Source organism: Musa acuminata, chromosome BXJ1-7 (assembly GCF_036884655.1).
Source record: "Musa acuminata AAA Group cultivar baxijiao chromosome BXJ1-7, Cavendish_Baxijiao_AAA, whole genome shotgun sequence".
Taxonomy (NCBI): Eukaryota; Viridiplantae; Streptophyta; class Magnoliopsida; order Zingiberales; family Musaceae; genus Musa; species Musa acuminata.
In genome coordinates this window covers 8,424,345-8,450,492 of record NC_088333.1, presented here as the reverse complement: position 1 = coordinate 8,450,492, position 26,148 = coordinate 8,424,345, and the positions used below count along the sequence as shown (strand labels likewise).

At 41.5% G+C, this 26,148-nt stretch overlaps 1 protein-coding gene across 1 annotated transcript; it reads right to left on the bottom strand.

Moving 5' to 3' along the window:
• Positions 1-13,793: 13,793 nt before the first annotated feature.
• On the bottom strand, positions 13,794-26,050 carry LOC135678626 (phragmoplastin DRP1C-like). Its single transcript, XM_065191652.1, has 16 exons — positions 25,504-26,050; positions 25,340-25,403; positions 25,147-25,251; positions 24,019-24,120; positions 21,407-21,457; positions 21,255-21,316; positions 20,632-20,722; positions 20,435-20,499; positions 20,127-20,321; positions 19,901-20,020; positions 19,747-19,817; positions 18,881-19,106; positions 18,310-18,360; positions 15,128-15,368; positions 14,784-14,923; positions 13,794-14,157 (listed from the first exon to the last, which is right to left on the bottom strand). Exons 1-16 carry the CDS (start codon positions 25,630-25,632, stop codon positions 14,032-14,034), a joined length of 1,839 nt encoding a protein of 612 aa, XP_065047724.1. The 5' UTR covers positions 25,633-26,050; the 3' UTR covers positions 13,794-14,031.
• Positions 26,051-26,148: the final 98 nt, after the last annotated feature.

Here is a 26,148-nt window from a genome sequence, read left to right as displayed (position 1 = left end):
TTCTCCTCCTCCTAAACCCCCTCCACATCTTTCTCTAACTTGATCGTCGGAGGGGTCGGGTCGAGCACCCCGACCCGACCTTTGTGCAGGTGCGAAGCCTTCGGAGATCACCGCCTTCGGAGATCCAGCGGGCTCGAGGAGCGCCCCCACGGAGATCACCGCCTTCCGGACCCGAACCAAACCGCGACGGCCCCGACGCCACGGCTAAAAAAGTTACTTACCGTAACAACTACGGTTGAGAGCCCAATTGCATGTAGCGAAGAACTCGTGCATGAACCAACATGGAGGATACTCAATGTCCCTGGTCAGCCCCCAAAGTTTGCATGGGGACATAGCACTTGTGTCGTTGGAGGGACACGAGTTCTTGTGCTCGGTGTTCACACCGGTGAAGAGTGGATTCTGAATGAGCTGCATGAGCTATGCTTGGCTAGCAGACCCGAAGGAGATCCATGATCTCGATCATTATGTTTTAGATGTTCATCGGAGTGAAAAAGAGTTCTTCTCAGTTACCATATGTTTCAGTATTTGCCTCAATTTTCCTTGTTTGCTTCTGTGGGAATCTTGCTCTTCATTGTCTTGTATCATCCCCACCTTCAGCTTCATCTAAATCTGCTGTATATGAACTTTACACCGTATAAATAACTGATGTATTGATACTGATTCAGCTGATGTCAATCTCAGGTTGCCAAAATGACGAACTTTCTTTGTGCTACCTCACCTAAGCAATTTTGATTTCCGAAGTCTCCCGAGTGATCTCATCTTCAAACTGGTCTTCTTGCAAGAATAATGTCAGAGCAGATGAAATCTCAGAGTTACCTACAAAATGGAATACTTGTTGCTTCTCTGAGCATTGGGTGATGATGGATCAATGACAAAACTCGAAGATATCGGTCAACGCGACCAAGAAAATGTTTGTTGGAGTGTATTGGGTGCTGATCGATCAAAGAAGGTTTCAAATGGTTTTATTTTTCTTTTTCTTATTCATGAAATATTCAGATATGGATCCAAACATGAAAAGGTGTGCTTACCCTCCGTCAGTTGGCCCTCAAAATGGCCTCAGAAAAATTTTTTGGGTGCTAAATGGTTCGAATTCCATATCGTTGTTCGTACCTGCGGTGGTTGGAGCAGGGAGATCCAAAGACTGAGGTGTGCTTACCTCCCACCAGTCTAACTTCGAAATGGCCGCCAAAAAAAAATTTCCGAGCCAAAATGGTTCAACTTCCACTTCTTTATGGTCGCTCGCTGTGATCGGAACCCACTTCCACAGCAGTGAGATCCAAAGACGACCCATGTGCTTACCTCCCTTCAATCTGATATCGAGAAGGTCGCAAAGAAATTATTTTGGAGCAAAAAAGGTCCGACTTCGAAATCGGTATTGTCACCGCAGTGCTCGGAATGCACCGCAGCACGAGAATCCAAAGACGTGAAGGTGTGCTTACCTCCCTTCAATCTGATCCCGATAAGGTCCCAAAAAAAAAAATTTTGGAGCAAAAAAGGTCCGACTTCCGAATCGGTATTCTCACCGCAGTGCTCGGAATGCACCGGACCACTAGAATCCAATGAGCTTATCTCCCATCAGTAGGACGTCAAAATGGCTTCAAAAAATATATTTGGGCACTTGTTGGTCAGAATCCCAGGTTCTTATTAACTCGCAGTGTTCAGAACCCACTCAGCTGTGCGATGTCTGACGACCGTCCGATCGACTTACCGCGTCCCATGATCTATCACAAAGCGCTTAAAAAAAAAATTAATTTCTCACAAAATTGATCTCTATTTGGTTCAGTGGATGGAAAGTGTTACGGTAAGTAACTTTTTTAGCCGTGGCCTCGGGCCGTCACGGCTTGGTTCGGGGGTCCGGATGTCGGGGATCTCGGACAGCGTCCCTCGGGGTCCCCTGGCGACCGTGCACTGTGGTTCGGGATCGGTTGCTCGGGTCGTGAGGAAGCTCCGCCGCAGCACCGGGAAGAGGCGACACCGTCTTCATTCCTGCACGCAGGTCGGGTCGGGGTGCTCAACCCGACCCCTCCGACGATCAAGTCAGAGAAAGATATGGAGGGGGTTTAGGTGGAGGAGAAACCTCCGTGTGTTGAGTGTGTGATCCCCCTTTCTGTTTAAGGCTCAGGGGTATTTATAGAGGGGGTTTGATGTTACTTGACGTAGCTGTCTGTAAGGCAGGACTGTACCCCCAGTTGCGTTTGACATGGCCACTGGGGTTGCGTGGAGAACCGGGCTGCCACAGGGTATGGGCGAGCCTCGGTCGATGTGCTCCTATGTCTCGGCCGAGTGCACGGGGTCAAAGCTGAGGTGGTTGGCTGAGGGCTGGTGACGTTGGCAAATGTCGAGTCTGCATTAATGCTTGCCTCCTCTGGCGTGCTGACGTGGCACGTTGCCATTTTTGCCACTATCATATTCCCCCCCGAAAGGAGCTATGCATCGGTTGTCACGTAGGGGAAGTCTGATGCATGGCTTCTGTCTCCAGTGTAGGCTGGCCGTGTGGACGCAGTTTCGGGGAGATCGGAGCTGCGGGGGCGAGGAGCACGACGCAAGCGGGTGAATCGCGCAGGCGCGCCTCGGGAGCTGGGGGCCGAGGAGCACGACGCAGGCGGATGAGCCGCGCAGGTGTGATCTCGGGATGGCGTAGAGCACAACGCAAGCGGGGTGACCGCGCAGGTGTGGTCCCAGGATGGCGTAGCGCTGAGGGCCGAGGAGCACAACGCAGGCGGGGTGATCGCGCAGGTGTGGTCTCGGGATGGCGTAGAGCCGAGGGCCGAGGAGCACAGCGCAGACGGGGTGACCGCGCAGGTGTGATCTCGGGAGGCGTCGAGCCAAGGGCCGAGGAGCACAACGCAGGCGGGGTGACCGCGCAAGTGTGATCTCGGGAGGCGTATGTTGAATCTCGTATTTTGATGATGAAACCACTTGATATGTGTTAATAATTTAAACTGCATTTTGAGTGATGCAGGTCTACTCGATTAGGATTAGACAGTTAATGCAGGAGGAATTGACGTTGCACCGGAGGAGATCACGTCAGGATATTGGACGGCAGAAGGCTTCGGACGTCAGGCATCGGGCCAAGGGGAGCGGAATTGCGCCAAGGATATCGGGGTTGCGGAGGTCAACCGCCGATTGGGCAATAAGCCGCAAGAGAGGACGATGCGCTGAAGAATCGGACGAAGCGCCAACCAATGACGTGCCGGGCAACGGAATGTCGATTCGCGTTGTAATAATTGTCTAGATCGAAGTAGAGTTTTAGTTTGTGTGTGCAGGACTAACTACGATAACGATGAAGACATAAAGCGAAATAAAGTGCTGGAGTCAAGCGCGAAGGATTTGTTGCGAGTTCAAGAGTTCGACGGAAGTCCGAAGGTTCATCGGGAATGCTGCCGGAACTAGCCGAGAATGAGTAGGGAGCTTGCCGAAGGGTTTTTTGGAAGCTCACCGAAAGGTTCGTGGGAAGTTCGCGGAGCTCGCCGAGAGAGATCAGAGCTTGCCGAAGAAGCTCGTTGGAACTCGACAAGATCAAATCATGAAGTTTAAGAGCTTGCCGGGAGTCCGCAGAATGGTTTCCGAGAGTTTATCGGAAGACCGCCGAAAGTTCGTCGGAAGCTCGCCGGAAGAAGTCTTGACTTTTGGACTTTGTAATAGCTTATAAAATATCTTTAAATTCGTAGTTAGAATGTTAATTAGGGTTAGGATTAGGTATTAATCCTATAACCCAAGTAGGGGCCAATTGGGCCCGAGTTCGGAATAGTTTGGGCCAAGATTGAAGCCCAACTAGTGGGCTGAAAACACTGTAGACGGGCTGAAAACACTGTAGGCGGTGGCACCGCCCAACACTGTCAGCGCCTGACACTGACAGGCGGTGGCACCGCCAGCATCGGGAACTCCATGAGAATTCAAATTGGAGCCCAAATTTGAATCCTCTTGAGGCCTATAAATATCCCTCAAATCTCAGCTGAGATTACAACTTTTTGAGTAGCAATTGTTTGAGAGAAAGACCATAGAAAAGTCTTAGATAGTCTTGTTTTCAATTTGCTAGTGTTCACCTCCTTCTTTCTTGCTAAAAATTTGTAAAAGAGTGAACCGCTTGTAAAGAGTTGTAAGAGGGGTATTTACCCTTCCCTTTCAAGAGATTTGCTAGTGGAAGGTGGGAGCCTCATCGAACAGGGGCCTCGCAAGTGGATGTAGGTCATTTGACCGAACCACTTTAAAATCGGCGTAATCTCCGGTTTGCGTTTATGTTTATGCATTTATCTTTTTACAAACCTTTACTTTTCTAAGTTCACTGCCCTCATCTTATTACGCATGTTTTCAACGCAATCGGAACGGTTTCAAACGAAACATTATTTTTATCGTACGAAAGATTTATTAAAACCGAAGTTTTAATCCGCTACACTAATTCACCCCCCCCTCTTAGTGTCGCTTCGATCCTAACAATTGGTATCAGAGCCCGGTATTTCTCATTTCGGATTTACACCCGAGAGAAATGGCTCTTCATGGCTTTCAAGAGGGCTTATCGGTTTTTCGTCCACCATTGTTTAACGGATTGGACTACACTTATTAGAAAACTCGAATGAGAGTTTCCTTGATTTCTATGAATTTGGATTTATGGAATGTTGTTGAAAACGGTTTTCAACTTCCCTCTAAACCGATGAACGAATGGTCGGATTTGGAGAAGAAGTATTTTTCTTTAAACGCAAAGGCTATGAATGCCTTATTTTGCGCTTTAGACAAAAATGAGTTCAATCGGGTTTCTTTGTGCGAAACGGCTTTTGACATATGGCACACTCTTGAAATCATACACGAAGGCACTTCTAGAGTTAAATATTCGAAAATCAACTTTTTAATACATGATTTTGAGCTTTTTTGAATGAAGCCGAGTGAAACCATTGTTGACATGTACACCCATTTTACGGATGTCGTCAATGGTTTACAAGCTCTTGACAAATGTTTCTCGAATTTTGAACTGTTAGTAAGGTTTTACGATCACTTTCTAAAGCTTGGGAATCAAAAGTAATGGCAATACAAGAAACAAAAGATTTAAATATTTTTCCACTTGAAGAACTTATCGCCTCATTGATGACATATGAAATGGTGCGCAATGCACACGATGAACATGATGAACAAAATCACCTTCCAAATAACAGGAAGGATTTGGAACTTCGGACAAATGAATACCACTTGAGCGATGACTCAAGTGATGAGGACAATAATGAACTTGAACTTCGAACACTAAATCTTAATAGGTTCATTAAAAAAAATCTCAAATAAACAATGAACTTGAACGAAGGAAGAGGCCAAATAAGAGGAAGGCAACCAAGGATGAATCAAGAACTTCCAAAGGTGAAACGGCGAATTGGGCTTTGACGGGCTTCGACTACAAGGTAAGTAACTCAACTCTCTTGAATTATTTTGAAATTACTTAAAGTTTTTCATGAGTTCTTAATTTAGATAGTAGGAATAGGAAATAAAAAAAATTATTTTTCAAAAATTATATCATGTTTTTCTTTTTTAGCATCTTTGAAAAAATTAAAAATTTGATCAATGAAAAGTATATTGCTAAGGTTTCATGCATGTTATGTTTTGAAATGTTGAATGATGTATGCAACATTATGGATTATAGTTATATGATATGTGATAATGCTTAGGATTAATCCATGCATGTGTATTTTGATGATAGATGTGATATCATGATGTTTTATTTTTGATGTGTTGGGTCTTGACGGTTTATGACTTTAAATGATGATACAATGTTTTCACAAAAGACTTGAATACCCTCACATGAAATCAATTGTATGAAATGGAAATGAATTTTCTATCCTATTGAAATTAATGAATTTATTTTACCAATCTTGTGAATTTCATGAAAATAAACATGATGAATATTTTGAAAATAAATGAGTGTATCATGTATTTGCTCTTAATGATTTCTCTTAAACATATTTTTTTTTTAAATCATACTTGATGATGATTATCAAGATATTAAAAGGAAGTTATCATGGAATCATGCTTGATAATTTGTTCTACGAAATTTACCTTTCCGTTTTAAATGTTGACACTTGTTTTATTAAAGGTAAAGGCATGCTTATAAGAAGCAAATCACATGAATAGAAATTTATAAAAATGAAATGTAATCCTCTATCTTATTGATTTTTCAATAAATCTATGCTTGTCATATGTGAATTTATTGAATGTAATTTTGAGGATGATTTCAGATTTGACAAATGCTTGATTTGTATTTACGACATAAGATGCATTTTAAATATGAATCATGCTTCAATCATGTTAAATGCTTCAATCATTTTCTATCTCTAGAGTTCTGGATTTTGATGAAATACAAGTGATAAATTCATTTATGATATCTTGTAAATCACTTGAATTATAAATAAGTTTTTTTTTTATGATGTGTTAAAAGAATCACTTAAAAAGAAAATGTTTTTCCCAACTTATCGAGATTAATGATTTCATGATATTGTGTGAATCTCAAAATTGATGATTTGATTATGATTTTTTTTTAATTAACTTGAATGAAATTTTGTTTTAACCGAATCATGAACTTTCCCTTGACTTCTTGACTTAAGAATTTTGAAGAAACATGATGATTACTTGATATTTGATTCTTGAAATTTCTTATAAAATGTGATCTCGGATAAGAATGTTTCAATTTGCTCTTTGTGCTATATCTTTTCAAATGAATCATGAGCCTTGATATCATATATTTCATAATATAGAAATAACAAGATTTATTTGCCTTGTATGTATTGTGTGATGATTGTACATCAATTTGCTTTATTATGAATTATATGAATCTTGATCGTGAACTTGTTAAGAAAAATTTTAATGAACCATGAATCATATCTTTGGTATTCACGAATTGATCCTTATTGATATCTTTCATGAATTCTTTGAATATTTAGCTTGTTGAATGGTTGAAATTTTTAGCCATTGAGTTCTCCCTTCTTTTCGATAATGATAAAAGAGGAGTTAGTTTACTAGCCTGCATATTTCAAAGGAAGAAAAATTTGCTAGCTCGATCATTTCATTGAAAGAACTTGCTATCATAAATACTACCAATGAATTACAAATCTTGCAATATAAAGAGAAGCAAAGAATTGCTATTTCGAAAGAAGCAAAAAAAAAAAATGCAAAACTTAGAAAACTTGCAATATAATTGTTCTTGTCATGCTTTGTATCAAAAATAGGTTGATATCCTTAAAAGCATCGCATTAAAGTTTTTAGTGTATCGCAATGTATCACATGTATCACAAATTGAAAATTTTGAGGCTATTATCATATAATGATTAACAATTGATATCTTTTATTGATATGATAAATTATCATCTCATGATATATCGCATAATTATATCATGCTTTGCGATTGTATCATGTGATCTTTACTGAATTTTCACATTAATATTCTTCATGATATTATTTCTTTGCATTGTTGTATGCTTCATGTGATAATATGAATACATGAAACACTTATGATATGATTTTTATACAATTCCGTATATTCATAAAATATTTATCTCATCACCCAATAACTCTTCTTGATATTCCTTATGAGATGAAATGAAATAATACATGAAATACAAATGAGAAGTTAATGATCATGCAGGATAGGATGTAATGAATTTTGACATTTAGATACCATTATTTGAATAGCTATGATCATGTTGCCAAAATGATATATATGATTGGTTTTTCGGTATCGTGCATAAAAAAATGAAATGTAATGTTAATGAATTTGTGCATTGAAACTATAATGATGCACAAATAAGAATGACTACTTACCTTTGTCATGATTTAGAAATTGATGTAAAGGTTTTTTTTTTCCCTTCTTTTTTGACAATGACAAATGGGGAGATAGCTAGCTTACACAATTCAAGAAGAAAGCAAAAATTGCACTTCTCAAAAGAGAAGAAATTACTATCTTGAACATCACTGAGAATTGCTAGCTTGAAACATCAAGAAAATGCAAAAATGTGCTATCGTGCCTATCTCAAGAAAAGCAAATAAGCCAACTTGCATATATTCGAATTTGCTAGCTTATAAAACTTGCATATTTCAAGAAGCAAGAGTTGCTTCCTTGAACATCTCTAAATTGCTAGCTTGCAAGTTCTAAAATGTTGTAAAATTACTAGATTGCATGATGATAAAAACTTGATATTATGTTTTTCATGCAATGAGTTGAACTCATATAACAAATACTTGAATAGTTGTACTTCTCCTTTTTGTTGATGACAAAGGGGAAGAAGTATGTTGATGACATGACATGTGATGCATAAGTTTTATGCATATGTTCATGATGATGTGTTGCAAGTATTCATGATGAATATTGCAATGACTTGAATTCTACTTGAATTCAAGGTTCTATCAATATGGCATATTGATAGGGGGAGTTTGTTTAAACTCCGGGAGTTAAGATAAACTCCGTCATCAAGTGGTTGTCATCATAAAAAAAGGGGAGATTGTTGAATATCGTATTTTGATGATGAAACCACTTGATATGTGTTAATAATTTAAACTGCATTTTGAGTGATGCAGGTCTACTCGATTAGGATTAGACAGTTAACGCAGGAGGAATTGACATTGCGCCGGAGGAGATCACGTCAGGATATTGGACGGCAGAAGGCTTCGGACGTCGGGCATCGGGCCAAGGGGAGCGGAATTGTGCCAAGGATATCGGGGTTACGGAGGTCAACCGCCGATTGGGCAATAAGCCGCAAGAGAGGACGATGCGCTGAAGAATCGGATGAAGCGCCAACCAATGACGTGCCGGGCAACGGAATGTCGATTCGCGTTGTAATAATTGTCTAAATCGAAGTAGAGTTTTAGTTTGTGTGTGCAGGACTAACTACGATAACGATGAAGACATAAAGCGAAACAAAGTGCTGGAGTCAAGCACGAAGGATCTGTTGCGAGTTCAAGAGTTCGACGGAAGTCCGAAGGTTCATCGGGAATACTGCTGGAACTAGCCGAGAATAAGTAGGGAGCTTGCCGAAGGGTTTTCTGGAAGCTCACCGAAAGGTTCGTGGGAAGTTCGCGGAGCTCGCCGAGAGAGATCGGAGCTTGCCGAAGAAGCTCGTTGGAACTCGACAAGATCAAATCGTGAAGTTTAAGAGCTTGCCGGGAGTCCGCAGAATGGTTTTTGAGAGTTTATCGGAAGACCGCCGAAAGTTCGCCGGAAGCTCGCCGGAAGAAGTCTTGACTTTTGGACTTTGTAATAGCTTATAAAATGTCTTTAAATTCGTAGTTAGCATGTTAATTAGGGTTAGGATTAGGTATTAATCCTATAACCCAAGTAGGGGCCAATTGGGCCCGAGTTCAGATTAGTTTGGGCCAAGATTGAAGCCCAACTAGTGGGCTGAAAACACTATAGACGGGCTAAAAACACTGTAGGCGGTGGCACCGCCCAACACTGTCAGCGCCTGACACTGACAGGCGGTGGCACCGCCACCATCGGGAACTCCACGAGAATTCAAATTTGGAGCCCAAATTTGAATCCTCTTGAGGCCTATAAATACCCCTCAAATCTCAGCTGAGATTACAACTTTTTGAGCAGCAATTGTTTGAGAGAAAGACCCTAGAAAAGTCTTAGATAGTCTTGTTTTCAATTTGCTAGTGTTCACCTCCTTCTTTCTTGCTAAAAATTTGTAAGAGAGTGAACCGCTTGTAAAGAGTTGTAAGAGGGGTATTTACCCTTCCCTTTCAAGAGATTTGCTAGTGGAAGGTGGGAGCCTCATCGAAGAGGGGCCTCGCAAGTGGATGTAGGTCATTTGACCGAACCACTTTAAAATCGGCGTAATCTCTGGTTTGCGCTTATGTTTATGCATTTATCTTTCTGCAAACCTTTACTTTTCTAAGTTCACTGCCCTCATCTTATTACGTACGCTTTCAACGCAATCGAAATGATTTCAAACGAAACATTATTTTTATCGTACGAAAGATTTATTAAAACCGAAGTTTTAATCCGCTGCACTAATTCACCCCCCCCTCTTAGTGCCGCTTCGATCCTAATAGCGTCGAGCCGAGGGCCGAGGAGCACAACGCAGGCGGGGTGACCGCGCAGGTGTGGTCTCGGGATGGCGTAGAGCCAAGGGCCGAGGAGCACAGCGCAGGCGGGGTGACCACGCAGGTGTGATCTCGGGAGGCGTCGAGCCGAGGGCCGAGGAGCACAACGCAGGCGGGGTGACCGCGCAGGTGTGATCTCGGGAGGCGTCGAGCCGAGGGCCGAGGAGCACAACGCAGGCGGGGTGACCGCGCAGGTGTGATCTCGGGAGGCGTCGAGCCGAGGGCCGAGGAGCACAACGCAGGCAGGATGACCGCGCAGGTGTGGTCTCGAGATTTATGGAGCCGAGGGGCACGACGCGAGAGTACTGGCAGCACTGGTCTGTCTCGGGAACATGGAGCCAAGGAGCACGACGCAGGCGGGGTGACCGCGCAAGCGTGGTCACGAGGGCCATGCGACCGAGTAGCACGATCAGGCGATCAGGACGCGAGGACGCGGCCTCGGGCACCACGCGGCCGAGGAACACGACAGGCTGTCGGGCCGCGCCGAGGTGGATCTTAGCAACGAGCGGCAGAGGTGCTCGGTGCAGGCAGGCTGCGACCGAGGGGCGAGACGCAGGTGGGTGGGCCGCCCTAAGGCGGACTCGGCGGTGAATATGGCCGAGGAGTCCGACGCGGACGGGCTGGCCGCGCAGATGTGTCTCGAGGTTTATGGAGCCGAGGGGCACGACGCGGGCGTACTGGAGGCACTGGTCTATCTCGGGAACATGGAGCCAAGGAGCACGACGCAAGCGGGGTGACCGCGCAGGCGTGGTCGCGAGGGCCATGCGACCTAGTAGAACGATCAGGCGGGCAGGACGCGAGGACGCGACTTCGGGCACCACGCGGCCGAGGAACACGACAGGCGATTTGGCCGCGCTAAGGTGAACTCGACGATGAAGGGCCGAGAAGCTCGGCGCAGGCAGGCTGCGACCGAGTGATACTGCTCAGGTGGGCAAGCCGTTCTGAGGGGAGTTCGGCAGCATGTGGGCGAGCCGTGCGAATGCAAAAAGGAGTGGGGTTAGGCTGAAGCTAACCGTGAGTCGAGAGGCGATCAGGCAAACATGGAGCTTTCGCTTGGAAGAGACTGAGGAAGGGGCTAGATTCCTGGCCCGAGGGTTACGCTGAATAGCAAATGCGGGTGCTTGACCGCTGCTACGGGGCCCGTCGCCCAGAGTCACTCCTCTTCCTTGCAGTCGCCCAAGCTTCCGCCTCGATGTACCGGTTGGCTCGCTGGAGCATATCTGGTACTGTGGTGGAGGGTCGCTCTACAAGGGACCAACAGAATCTGGAAGGTCGCAAGCTTACCATGAACGCCTGCACCAACAAAGAGGGGTGAGTATCCGGTAAGCTCCGGATTTGCGTGGTAAAGCGATCCACGAAGCATGAGAGGGGCTCGTCCTCTCTTTGTCTGAGTCCGAGGAGTAGTGCCACGGAGGGCCTCGGCCGGGCATGGGCTGCGAAGTGGAGCTCGAAGTCCTTGGCGAGTTGGCCGAAGGAACTGATTGTTCCGGTCTTCAGGCCGGCGTACCACGTGCGGGCTGGACCCCTCAGGGTTGTGGGAAACGCCCTGCACATTAAAGCGTCAGACGTTCCATGCAACGCCAATTGGGCACGGAAAGTGGCGACATGATCTGCTGGGTCAATGGCGCCGTCGTATGCGTCCAGAGAAGGGAGCTGGAAGTTCGGGGGAACGACGTGATCTCGTATCTCTGGTGCGAATGGAGATCCTCGGTGTGAGTCCACCCCGAGCTCTCCCTCTGAGTTGCGAAACTCCTTCTCCAGTTCGTCAAGCCGCTGACTGAGAAGGCATAGCTGGGCTCGCAGGGAGTCTGTTGATTCCGAAGATAACACCTCGGGCTCCGGGTGGCCGCTCGGGTTTGTCCTTGCTGGATCCCCGAGTGGGGTCGGTCTGACCCGAGGAGAGGTGGAAGGCTCCGGAAGCGTCATGTGGGCCCGAGCGGGCGGCTCTTGTTGTCGTAGTGGCTGAGTCATGAGTGGGGGTGTCGGTTGGGAGATGAGCGGGATGATGGTTTGCACCATATCCGTCAGAGCTCGAACTTGACGGGCGAGGTTGTGAAAGACCTCAGACGACACCAGCGAGGGGACGCTCGGAGCGCCCTCGGGCGGAAGCAGATCCGGATTGTCGACTGAACGCCAGCATAACACCTCGGGCTCCGAGTGGCCGCTCGGGTTTGTCCTTACTGGATCCCCGAGTGAGGTCGGTCTGACCCGAGGAGAGGTGGAAGGCTCCGGAAGCGTCATGTGGGCCCGAGCGGCTCTTGTTGCCGTAGCGGCTGAGTCATGAGTGGGGGTGTCGGTTGGGAGATTAGCGGGATGATGGTTTGCACCATATCCGTCAGAGCTCGGACTTGACGGGCGAGGTCGTGAAAGGCCTCGGACGACACCGGCGAGGGGACGCTCGGAGCGCCCTTGGGCGGAAGCAGATCCGGATTGTCGACTGAACACCAGCATAACACCTCGGGCTCCGGGTGGCCGCTCGGGTTTGTCCTTGCTGGATCCCCGAGTGGGGTCGATCTGACCCGAGGAGAGGTGGAAGGCTCCGGAAGAGTCATGTGGGCCCGAGCGGGCGGCTCTTGTTGTCGTAGCGGCTGAGTCATGAGTGGGGGTGTCGGTTGGGAGATGAGCGGGATGATGGTTTGCACCATATCCGTCAGAGCTTGGGCTTGACGGGCGGGGTCGTGAAAGGCCTCGGACGACACCGACGAGGGGACGCTCGGAGCGCCCTCGGGCAGAAGCAGAGGATCCCTCGACATTCGGGCCCTCCTTCTAGCGCCAATCTGTTACGGTAAGTAACTTTTTTAGCCGTGGCCTCGGGGCCGTCACGGCTTGGTTCGGGGGTCCGGATGTCGAGGATCTCGGGCGGCGTCCCTTGGGGTCCCCTGGCGGCCGTGCACTGTGGTTCGGGATCGGTTGCTCGGGTCGTGAGGAAGCTCTGCCGCAACACCGGGAAGAGGCGACACCGTCTTCGTTCCTGCACGTAGGTCGGGTCGGGGTGCTCGACCCGACCCCTCCGACGATCAAGTCAGAGAAAGATGTGGAGGGGGTTTAGGAGGAGAAACCTCCGTGTGTTGAGTGTGTGATCCCCCTTTCTGTTTAGGGCTCAAGGGTATTTATAGAGGGGGTTTGATGTTACCTGACGTAGCTGTCTGTAGGACAGGACTGTACCCCCAGTGGCATCTGACATGGCCACTGGGGTTGCGTGGAGAACCGGGCTACCGCAGGGTATGGGCGAGCCTCGGTCGATGTGCTCCTGTGTCTCGGTTGAGTGCACGGGGTCAAAGCTGAGGTGGTTGGCTGAGTGCTGGTGACGTCGACAAATGTCTGAGTCTGCATTAATGCTCGCCACCTCTGACATGCTGATGTGGCGCGTTGCCATTTTTGCCACTATCAGAAAGCGTCGCAGCCATTTTGCCTTGGAAAGAAAGATCCGTGACTAGTTAACTCATCATGCTCCCAATCTGCATACAAATCAAACTTTAAGTTGGTTGGATTCCATACCAAGTCGATGCGATCCATTGACATACCCCCCTTCGACACACAAACAACAGAATGTAAGACGAGCACAAACCCAGATAGATAGATTATGAACCAACAAGATTTTTGCCTTTTTGTGTGAACACCTTATGCATAAAATTCCAATAGGAAAAACAATGTAACTGTAGCTAACAACATGAATAGTAAGTATGCTGTGTAGAAATCACCAATGAGAACCAAATATCTAACCGTATAACAGACTCCTCATGTTATGTTGAAGATCAATCGCAATTGTAGTTACAGTTCAAGTGTTACAAAGAATAAAAGAGATACAATGATCAATCAATAGACTGATGTTCTTCATGATGTTTGAAGGCATTTTGCTTCAAGTATGAAAACGTCAAGTGTCGAAATGGAACCTTTCCTTTGCTAGCCATTATAATTGTTGTAATAAGCAGATCTCATATCCGTCTGTTTAGACTATCATTTCCAGCCAACAGAATCAATCTCATCTCTTGCATGTTTGTAGAGCTCCAGTCTCTTAGCTATGGCATTTCTCTTCTCCATGAGAGTTGGGTCCTCGTCCAACATAGCACTAAGCTGCTTCTTCTGCAGCAATAAAAAGCAAATGTGTCAATTGAATCAGTTTTGGCTTGCGTATAGATTTAAAAGCTTGAGATTAAACACAATTTACCATCCATCAATTAATCACGAAATAAACAAACATTCAAACAAATAGCAACATCAACCTGTTTTTAACTTTTTTTATTGTCTGGTGGGTCAAAAAAGGAACATCTAATCTATTTCAAGATATATAGTATCCCATCAGCCACAAATTTTGAGTATTATTCTTACTCTTTCAGATTCGTTATCTTAGTAAGCTGAGTCATAAAATTTAGGTCTATATAGATCGAAGGAAATGAGACTGGTTCAGGCAAGAAGACAAAAAAGAATAAATGCATTGTGCCACAATACAAGTCTATCAATCATTCCAAGCAATTGGCAATCACCAAGCCAATGGACCATTCACCATCAATTATTGCATGAAACATATTTTGTGATTGAAGGCTCTTTTTAAACTGGATACAGAATGGTAAACACTAAGCAATTGGAGTAATGGCTAATTGGGCTGATAGCCCTATATCATATCTTCTTCAGAATTGCATGCATCATCAATAGAATGGGCGTGAAACTAAAAACTACAGCAAGAGTAAGTTGCTGAAAGACAGACAGACCTCCCTCCCCCCAACTTGCGCATAAAAATAATTAAGCAGCGACTTCTTTGCTTCGCGGACTTGACAATGAACGACAGCCTTTGGTATAGTATTCTTCAGTGTGTCGCATACCATGCCAACATAAGATGACACATTGGAACCTGAAATCGGAATCGATTAGAATGCCAAAAATAGATGTCATGAGCATGGCCAAGGCAATATCACATCATCATACATATACATAAGTAGGATAAAAAAAATACGAGGAAATCTTGTTTCAGACATGCTGCAGGTATGAAACTTGAATACTACCAAATTGAACTTGAGCAAATGCATGCTTTACAAGTACAGATGTATGGATTTACCAATTTTCCTCAGGTGGTGATCACCATATCTGTCGGGTGCTGGAGTATTGGGAGTTGAACCAGGATTTGAACCTTTATCAGGTTCATGAGAGAGTTTTCTGAAGAAGTCCACTGTGAGGTAGGCTGACTCCATTTCTACTAGACGAAGAACTGTTTTCCGGCTGTCATCACGGAACCTTTCCAAAGCTTCGTTTGCTGCAGCTGCTATATCACTCTGAAGAGTTGGGAAGCGCTTCAGTTCCTACCAACACAACACAACACCACCACATCAGCATAATCAAGTAAGCAATAAGCTTCAGGACCTTGCAGCTACTCCAAAACAGTTTGTGATACATGGGTATCTCACGGAGATAATTGATAAGCCAGTCCCTTCATTGAGAAGACATCCAATATACCACTTTCTGATAAAAAAAACAAATTATGCACTAATAATATTCTTGTGAATACTATAACGTAACAAAGCACATATAACCGAGTAAAACAGCAAACTAAAATTAAAACTAATTGCAATTCTGTTACACTCATCAGTAGCAATTTACAAAACCTGCATCGGGAGTAACATCAACAAGGTTTTTAAATCATTCATGATGAAATGAACAATATTGGACCAAACAAGAGCATAATTAAAATATCAAGATGACCAGTGTATCGCTCGCTTAGAGGATGCAGAAAAAAAATTCATTAAGAATGCACAGAAATTTAAAATCCGCTAACATATTCCATTAACAATATTTACAGTAAAGTTAAAATATGTATTTAGATATGTATATGCATAAAAAACAAAGATATAGAAACTTGTACGATATTACTTAATTAGGATAAAAATTAAACAAAACAATCATTAAAGAAAGCCAAACCCAAAGCATAAGACACCCATCAATATGGAATTTTGAGTGGCTCACTCTATTTTGTCTTACTCCAACAAGTCTGGATGAAATATATACCAACAATGAATCCAAATTGTTAATGACCCAACTATTTGGAATTAGGCACAAACAACTTTTGCCACGATTGAACACTGCATAAAGTAATATCCTATTTATAGTTTCCAGTAAGGTCATCTTAGGCCTCCCTCTAGCTATCAATCTACAACTGATCGCCCTATAGGTCTTCTCGTATCATCTTAAACAATTGTCCCTCATTTTATCCTCTGTCAAATCTGGATGTAATTGTCTACATACGAAAACATTTATTTTTCTATACTTCCTACTAGCTCCACATATTCATAAAACATCGCTGGCCTACTGGCCTAAGAACATAAATGGTGATCATGCAAAACTCATGACACTTCTATGAATAATATCTTCATCGATTTCTCCATAATCAACTCAAACCTAAAACTTTTACTTATTTGAACTTACCGTCCATTCAACCTCACTTCTTCTCTTTATATTATTTAGATTATATCTCATATATTTAGTTTGAATCCTACTTAATTTTAAATCCTAGTTTCCAGGGATTATCTCCAAAACTCAGGTTTGTAATTAATTTCATTTAAACTTTCATCTACCTTAACTATCAAGTTCGTCCATTCGTCCATTACCGATATAAAAATGCAAGGATTTAAAGTTGATCCCTCATGTAAACCTATACTCCTAAGAAACTTATTAGACACCCTTCATAGTTTTAAAACTAGTGACCACACTATCATAAATATTCTTTTCATGACATCAACATGATTAGTGGAATATAGATCTCAACAAATTTTATCAGACTTTTTAGGATCAATAAAAATCATATGCAAATCTTACTTTTGTTCTCTATACTTTTTTATTATTTGTCTTAATAAATAAATAACTTATATAATTCACCTTCCCAACAAACATAAAACCAAATTAATTTTCAAATATATTTGTTTCATATCTTATATATTTTCATAGTGTAACTCATAAGTTTGATTCTTTATAACTAGAACAATTTTGAATATCATTGTTATCCTTATAAATAAAATTAATAAACTAAAACAACTAATATTAGTTAAAATAAAAAATAAAAAGATACATTATATTAAAATAAACATTTTAAGTATTGGAAAGACGCTAACATACTCATCACTAGCATCATATGTTTTCTCGGATTAATTACAAGAATATGTATAGAAAGCTGTTGCAAGTTAATCATAAGTAAACAATATGATGAAAATAACAATATAAAAATGTTTTAAAAAACAAATGATGATGGATGGTCATGGTCTGTAAAAGCTGATTATAGGAGTTGGAGGACAATGGAGTGAAAACAAGTGGAAACACCAAAAAGATGTCTCCAGATTTCTGCAATTTACTTTTTGAGTTGTTTTTCTAGAATGACCAGTAGAAACACAATCTTTTAATTGAATGAACTGAAAACAATACTCAGAAATCAGAACCATACTAGCACAAGATATCTCAGAAAGTATAATGCTCACTGAAACTTCTAAGAGGAATTACTTAACCAACAAAATGTCACCATTAAAACCCATATAAGAAAGTTTCCAAGATGTCGAATGAGGAAGCCAGAATGCTGCTATTCAATGAATTAGACTGATGAGCCCTAAGAAGTCTAATTGATGGACAAATGTAACATAAGCCCAACCTGCTACTGAATGGTTCTCTGGATACAATTCTTTTTCTCTTTTGCAAGAACAATGATATCTGGTACAAAAAATTTCGAGGATCGGCAATTTGAGCACAGTTATGAAACCTTAGATGCAGTAATTATAACAACGTCTTGTTAGTGTAAAGAGTTAGGAAGTATCATCAAGAAATCTGTGCACAAGTATTAAAATGACAACAGATGACTGACAGAACAAGTGTCTAGTTTCACCCATCATAATGTTTGGAATATTAGGATCTTAAATATGTAAAAGAAAAAAGAGCACATACATGTTAATCTTTGGCTGCACACACAGGCCTACCAAGTTCCAAGATAATATTTGCTTTTGTAGCTTGAACTTATTATAGATGAACCATTTTTCGTTGTTTATTGCACACTTCTATAGGTAAAATCATGCTGCTGGCTGCTCCCAGTTATACAACAACATCAACAAAAATCAGTCATAATGTCTGAACTATTTGCAGTAGGTTACATGGACATAGAAAGAGGATTTGAAATAACAAGAAATATAAGCAAACAAAAGAACATAAGGCATGTGAGATATACATTTAGTTACTTTCTAAATAAGTTTTTTCTATAAGAGTTGTTACCTCTGTTTCACCAATAGATTTCCGAACAAGTTCTTTCAAAACAAAGTGCACCTGAAAAGTAACAATGACATTAAAAATCTATTACTATTGGCCAAAGTACACAAACAAATTACATCAAATTTTTTTCTTGCAACTCTAATATCATCAAAATCTTTGTAAGGGAAAGATTATTATGTTCTACTCTTATTTCTTCACTAAAGGGCATCATGTAATAAGATTAGTTTGAAAAATTAAAAGCTTATTTGAGTCCTTACTGTCGTAATCGCATGAAATTTAATTATTGATACAGGATCTTCAACTCCTTGAAGTTGAGATAAAATTCTTCTCAGCCAAAGGCCTTATTTAAGTCTTTTCCTTCTATTATCTAATTCATTTCTTTCACTACTCCCCTTATTTTTTCGCTATTGGAACAACTCTATCTAATTGATCTCTTTGTAAACTTCAAAGAATACACAATAATACAGCAAGTATATCAGACACAGTAGGAATGACATATCATGATGTTAAGCAATGCAAGGATAGTATACTACACAAAATAATGTGAGAGAAAAAGTGAGTGAAGGAATTTTACAGCATCCACGGATGCTTCTGCCGGACCCTTGAAATAGCCTAGAGAGCTATCTATAAGCCTTCTATATCCTTGCTCCGGTGCAATCAGATGAGGCTGGTAACCATCTGCTTCAGAAATAACCTTTCGAACATTATGTAAAGAAAGATGTCTATCAAATGGGAGCTTCTTCAGAGCTGCAGGTAGTTGGTTGTCGAAAACCCCATAGATCCGATCTCCACCAGGTCGTCTAAGACAACAAGCAATATATCAGTACATAGAAAACCTCACAACAGCAAAATCACAGCAGCATGTCAAGTAAACAACCTATGCCTTTTGCTTTATAGGTGAGTAGTTTTGATTTTTTTTTTTCCCATTCTGATATAGGACTTCTTTGAACCACCATGGCCTACTTACCTTCAATAATCCAAGGTACGTGCAGAACCTCAGCTGGTGATGTAAAGAAGTCAGGTGAATTGTTGAAGTGAACAAATGATTACCATCCACCAATACCTTGCTTATTTCTATAGAATTAATGGTCATCAGAGGAACAATCTAGGAGACTAGGACTATAAACATAAATAACTTTCTGAGAACATTAGCAAATGAGTGGTTTCTCTTATGACCACTGTCTAAGAGGAGTTCAAAGAGCCAAAGAAGAGTATTGGAAGAAATTGCACCCGTGACCTTTTCCTTCTTGAACCACTATATTAAGTGAAATAAAGACATTTCTGAATTCTTTGCAAGATATTATTTTACCAGAAGTTGCTTCTTCTTTAATAGATTTTTGGCAATGAAATGAATTAATAACAGTCTGTCCAAAAGAAAATTAGAAGATAAGTGATTCCCCGACCACAAACCATAAAAAAAAGAGATAAAGATTGCATTACCCTCCATCCAAGTGCTCTTTAAAAATTCGATCAAATGCACGACACATCTCCAATATTGTGTAAAGCTGCGCCTGCATATTCAAAGCAAGGCAATTATGAAATTACAGTTATGAAGATCATACCTAAAAATACGATAGATTGTTCCCAATCTTACCCCTCCATCAGCTCCAATAGGTCTGCCAAGACGGTCCAACTCAGCCTCAAGCTCATCAATTGTTTTATTAATTAAAGCTACTATACTTGGTATTCGTGCTCTGATTGCACTCTCCAGATGCTAGACAAAAGAAGTCATTGAGAAGTTTTTCAGTGATTTGAATTTTGAAGTTTTCCAACCGAAAGGAAAAAAAAAAGAAGCCAAAAAATGAGACATGGATGGCCACCTTGGATAATAGTTTTGCGAGATACTCCGAACCCATTTTATGTGCCAGATGTCCATAATCAGGGCTATTTGCAAAATATTCTTGTTCTTTGCGTCGTGCTGCAATCATATCTACATTCTTGTTAATATCAGCTTGTGACCGATTAACAATTCCTACCCAAGGATGTTGTAACCGATACGATCTTCCTTCAAGCACCTGGGACAAGAAGAGGCAAAGTAAGGTCTCAAAGGCAGGTTCCCCCTTAGGAATATAAAATCACAAATTTCACTTTGATGCATAATCACAGATAATAAGCAAGGATAGCCTACATCTAAAGCGTTGGTACCCTTGTCCATAAGATCAAGCTTTGTCACGACACCAAAAGTTCGCTCACCTACATAAAAGAACAAAAAATGTAAGGCTATTGTTTGCATTTGACTGTGATCAAATAACCTCAACCATAGAAAGAAACTCCTACTCAAACTTCTTGTAATACTTATAGGAAGAAATAAAATAAATTTTCTACCTGAAGGATCTACTTCCCTTGCAAGCTTGATGGCATCTGAGGTGGCAATGTCTTGATTCGCAGGAGATATGGCCAGTATGATACAATTAGGCTACAAGCATTAAAAAATCATCATCACTAAAATAAGTGGGCTAATGTCAAACTTTAAATAGATATGACAATTACCCTTGACAAGATAACATCAAACGTGGATTGCATATGCCAGCAGAACTATTTCGTGCAACCTGGCACATTCTAATATATAGGTGGGAAAAATAAAAAAGGGATGCCAGCTGGAACAGACCCCAAGCTGGGGCATGTATCATGGGGGTAGAGGAGCATGGATACAGATTTCATGCTAAACAAAGCTAGATAAAATGAATGAGAACAAGGAGAAAAAAAAAAAGTCCCATAGCATGCATTTCATGATAATTAAATTCAATATAATTAGATACATTTAACTTCTGTATCATCGAAAAGAAGAGAAACCTAAAGAAGTGTTGTTTAGTAAAAATGTTCATTGTGTCAATTTAATTCCTATAACATAAAAGAAAGATATAACTAAAAATATGTCATCATTCACTGCAGACAATTAAATTCCTGGAACAACAAAAAGAAGAAAAACATAGAGCTATTTTGTTTACCTTTTCAACATAAGACCGCACCATATCTTCAATATCTGTGACTATTGATTCAGGCTGTCCCTCTGCAAAAACAAAAACATCCAGTAAGTTCATTGTAAAAAGAGAATTGTTTGCAGAACATAACAGAAAACTAAATGACCTGAGATATTTACCTACTGCAACCTTTGTCAACCCAGGAAGATCTATGAGTGTTAAGTTAACAACTGCATAATACAACAATGCAACAATGTTATGTAAAATATTAACCAGGAAATCTGAAGAAATCCAATATGTTCCACACATAAAACCAGTGCATTAATGTGAAACAACAAGATTACAAGATTTCAGCAAACATTTTACAGATATAATATCTTGTATATTCGCTAGAAACTCTTGCAATAATAAGCACTGAAAACAAGGAAGACTTCGACTTCTGAATTTAAAACTCATTAAGTCAAATTCTACAAATGATTGCATGTTCTCTGCCACCTCTCTCTTGATGTCAATGCATGAATGGGCATGTGTAAACATAACCTTTTACGGTCAACCATGATACATGATAAATGTATGAAGTTAATACATGATACATGTATTACAAGTAAATAATTGGAAAACTTGTAAATCTGTTTACTTAAAACTATACAAACCATGCCTTAACCACCAAAAGGATCATCATTCTGGGGCAAGAGATGGTTAAGATCTGCCATGTGAGTCTGTTGAAAATCAATATTATAATTGAAGAACTCGTACATGATACTACTCGCACGGCATCTGATACTGATATAGTATAACTGAATCAAACTAATGGTCATTATGTGTAACTGGATTACTAACCACTATGAATGTTGTGATCCTTGTGACTGTTGATGTGAAACAAATCTAAAGTTGTGAAACCACAATAATTGTTCAGCAGTAAAATTGTCATCAATATACTGCCACTAGAAACCACATAAAGCCTCAGATTCAACAAACTAGGACCAATTATTGACATCTTATTGTGGTACATGATATCCATGCTAGTGAAATGGTTGTGACCATGAGAACCTCGTCTGACTCAAACTCAGCTAAGCTTTTTCCCATATACTTTAAGTCATTGCCACCTCATTGCACTCGTCTTTCCAGCCATAAATTAATCTGGTAGATGATGTGTCATCTTGGTTGGTACTAGTAACTGCTCCTTAGTTCACCATCCTCTCTGTCTTTGTACTGGAAACATGAGACCCTTTACCCTGGCCATCATCATCAACAAACATGCTATCATACAACAATTATGACAATATGGACCTCATGGAGACTGAAATTAGATAAATAAAAGTCTCATCATCTTGACAGAGTTATCTAAATAAATCTGTCAAGAATGTCTAGGCTGAACCTAGTTTCATGGATCTAAACTACATCAGCAAAAATTTATGTTAAATTTGTATCAATCTGCTTGAAATCTACTAGGATCTAGCCCAAATCTATGTGGATTAGGTTGAATCAAGCTCAGGTTCAACTAATATATGCTTGAAATGTGTAGAGCAAAGCTCGATTGAATGACAAACATGCATTTGAATTGAACATTGAACTAAAATATGTGTCCACAAATGGATTTTAAGCAAGAAACAAGGTATTCAAGAGCAAAAGAAGCAAATAAACTAAAGAAACATCTTTAGAATTATCTTGATACGGGAAACAATGCAAAGTTTCATAAAATACAAACTTGATTTGTTGATTCACAAATAGTAAATGAAGTAATCAGAGAAGACTGAGGCTTTCGGTTGGTAAAAAAATGAGAGGAGAGAAGACAGCTTCTGCTTGAAGGGAAGGGTGGGCGAGGTCGGAAAACTGATCAGTAATAAGGCTATGGCCTATGAGTGCTAGTTTAAAATTGGGTGGACCTTCTGGGACAGTAAGTGTACTAGGTTGGACGGACCCTCTCAACATCCTGTTTATGCATTTTCCCAATACTAGACAACATCCCTAAATTTTATTCTTAATATGAACTGCTTAGATTCTAAATGTTGTCTCTATATCTCAACTTAAGGTTAATTTGCATGGATTTACATCATGGCTAAACCAAAATAGGCTGGCTATCACATACCTTTCTGTGCAATGCCATGTTTCCACGTGTATCAATCAAAACTATATTGCTCAACTCTTTATTTGACTCACTTTCTTTTCATTTAACTAAACTTATCCTCCTCTCGAGATGTTCTCCTTAGGGACCACATCATCAGCACTAACATTGTTGCCTCACACCCTTGCCAACTTACATCAATAGTCATCCCAGTAAAGTTGTTAGAGGTCATCAATACCACTACTATTGTTGGTGATTTTGTCTGTCTAATGATACACTTGCTTCTTGCTTCCAAACAAGTTTTGCCCTCCGGTACATATGTGCATAGGTCCACTGACTGAGAGACATTTAAGAGCAAATGCTCAAACATTTTCAAACAAGAGATGTGTGTGTATTTTTTTTACTTTAGTTCATCCATTTCATCCTGGATCTAAGCAATGAATCACCATAATTGTCAACATTGTTCAAAATTCGAGTACATCTTAAATCTTTTTAATTGAATTACCCCACAACAGACAGGATTTATAATTGGACTTTAACATTACAAAGCTTATGTAGATATTATATCCCACTTTTATGTGATGGAAACATGAAAGAAACAAGAAAAACCATTGTGACGGATAAAAGGATGGAAAATAACCTCAAACATATGACTATGAAATAAGAATAATCCTTACATGAAAAGTACTATAAAGATGGATTGGAACATTATATAAGCATACGGACCATGTGGCGAGTAAATGCTCAGATGGATTGGAACATTGGATATTTGTTTTGATTTTCCAGTTATCCGATCAGTTTCATCAGCAATCTCCTTTCTAACACCAGCTGCAAATGCATAAAATTAAAAACATACTTCATTAACCATAGTTATCTGCATGAATCTAATAAAAGTACAATGATTAACGATCTAATATATAGATATTTGTATACTTCCAGCAGATTTAGAAATAAGATTCAGCAGAAGCCATCATTCCAACACTTGATTAACAACCATGAATTAGTAAGATATATAATACCGTTTTTTGTGTATTGACATCAACTGCCTTACTTTCGGGACAATCTTGTAGATACACTTGAAAGAGTTGGTACAAGCTTCGAATGGCCTAGTTTTACAATGTCACGATAGGTTAGGTTCAGACCAACTTATCCTTATAATTGAGTCAATTTACTAGTCATTTGATTAAACCTTTTTCCCTTTTTTTCTTTTAAAACTTTAGTACTTTTTTATTAGCTTAATCTTGGTTTTAGTCTTGTGGAGTCCTGGCAAGTATAATTTCTGAAAATGTTTTTTGAATTATAAGTGGAGTTATTTAATAATTCTCTGAGTTAAATATCAAGATTTTTCAATGACTCCAATTTTTTTATTTAGGAAAATCTTGCTCTGCAAAAGAGGTCTAACAAAGCTGGTAGAAACATAAACTTGAGGACCAACAATTTGATACTTGAAAAAGCATGGCATTCACATGAAACAAACAGGAGCACCGCAGGATCATAGCACCGATGGTTTAAGAAACTATTCATTGTAGGAGAATGCCAAAGTTCATTAACAGATCATGGGCATCGGTCCAGCATCCTACCAGCAAGCCAGCAAAATCATAGAAATCACGGAAACTAAGCCCAGAAGAAAAAATCCAAACTAATCTGAGAAATTAAGAATTTTTTCCTTCATAAGTGCGTGTATGCGTTCCAAACAAGGAAATGATGAAAAGATCTAAACGTAAAAAATATGATGCTAACAAGAAAACAGATAAAGTTGTTAACTTCGAGACAAAATGTATCAAAAATAAAGCGACTAAGTGCCTTCAAAAAGAACAGAACAGAAAATCTAAGCTCTAATCAATCAGATCCTACCAAAGTCGGTATACTTCCTCCTAGGGGCATGAAGGAACTCCGCGTACTCCGACCCACTCTCCATCTTGTGAAGTTGCAACACCAACGGCCTCCGGGTCACGATACCTGATCCAGACGAATAGATCTCAAACCATAACCAAGGAAACAAGAACCGCAGAGGATGGATCGAAAGAGATCCGCATTGGGACGTTACCAGATCCACGAGGCAAGAAGTCCCTCCCCACGATGCTCTCCAGCACGGACGACTTCCCTGAGCTCTGAGATCCCAAAAAAAAGGATGATCAAGAGTTGACGAAAGATGCCAGGTACGAGCGATCTGGGAAGCGAAGAATGCTGTTACGCGAGGAGTGGGGCTACCTGGCCGCCGACGACGGCGACGGAGGGGAGAGCTTCCCACAGGGAGCCCTCGCCGCCATGATCGCCCAAGACGGTGCACGCCCTCTGGATCCGGTTCACGAGGCCGATCAGGCTCTCCATGGTCGCCATTGCCACGGAGAAGAAGCAGAGAAGGCGAGATCCGAGAGAGAAGGGAATAAAAATAAAATGCAAACGAAAAAAGAAAAAGAGGAATGGCTCTCCAGGGGTTCCCCGCAGCGTGTTTCCATTTAAATAGACGTGTCGAGTCGTTGCGATGGATCCTGGCCGTCCGTTCCGATGAGCGCGCTTAAATTGAAGGATATCATGTCGCTGATCGCTGAAACATCAAATCATGATGATGAAGCTGCTGCTGTCCACCTCGTCTTATTGGAGTCACTGGAGACCACAGTGAGAGCGCGCCCAGGCTTGTCCATCCGATCGCTCGCTGGTGTCGGCGACGGCCACAGCTATAGCAGGAGGCGCGCGTGCCTGAAGGGAGACGTGGTTAGTAGTACAGGGAGTTGTCTGAATGGCGTGCGGCAGCCATGTTAGAGATCACCCGGTGGGCGTCAGTAGCAGTAGAAAACTAAGTGACGGGGTACGTCCGAGGTTGTCGGCGTGAGTCGGGAGATCCCCGAGCCCCAG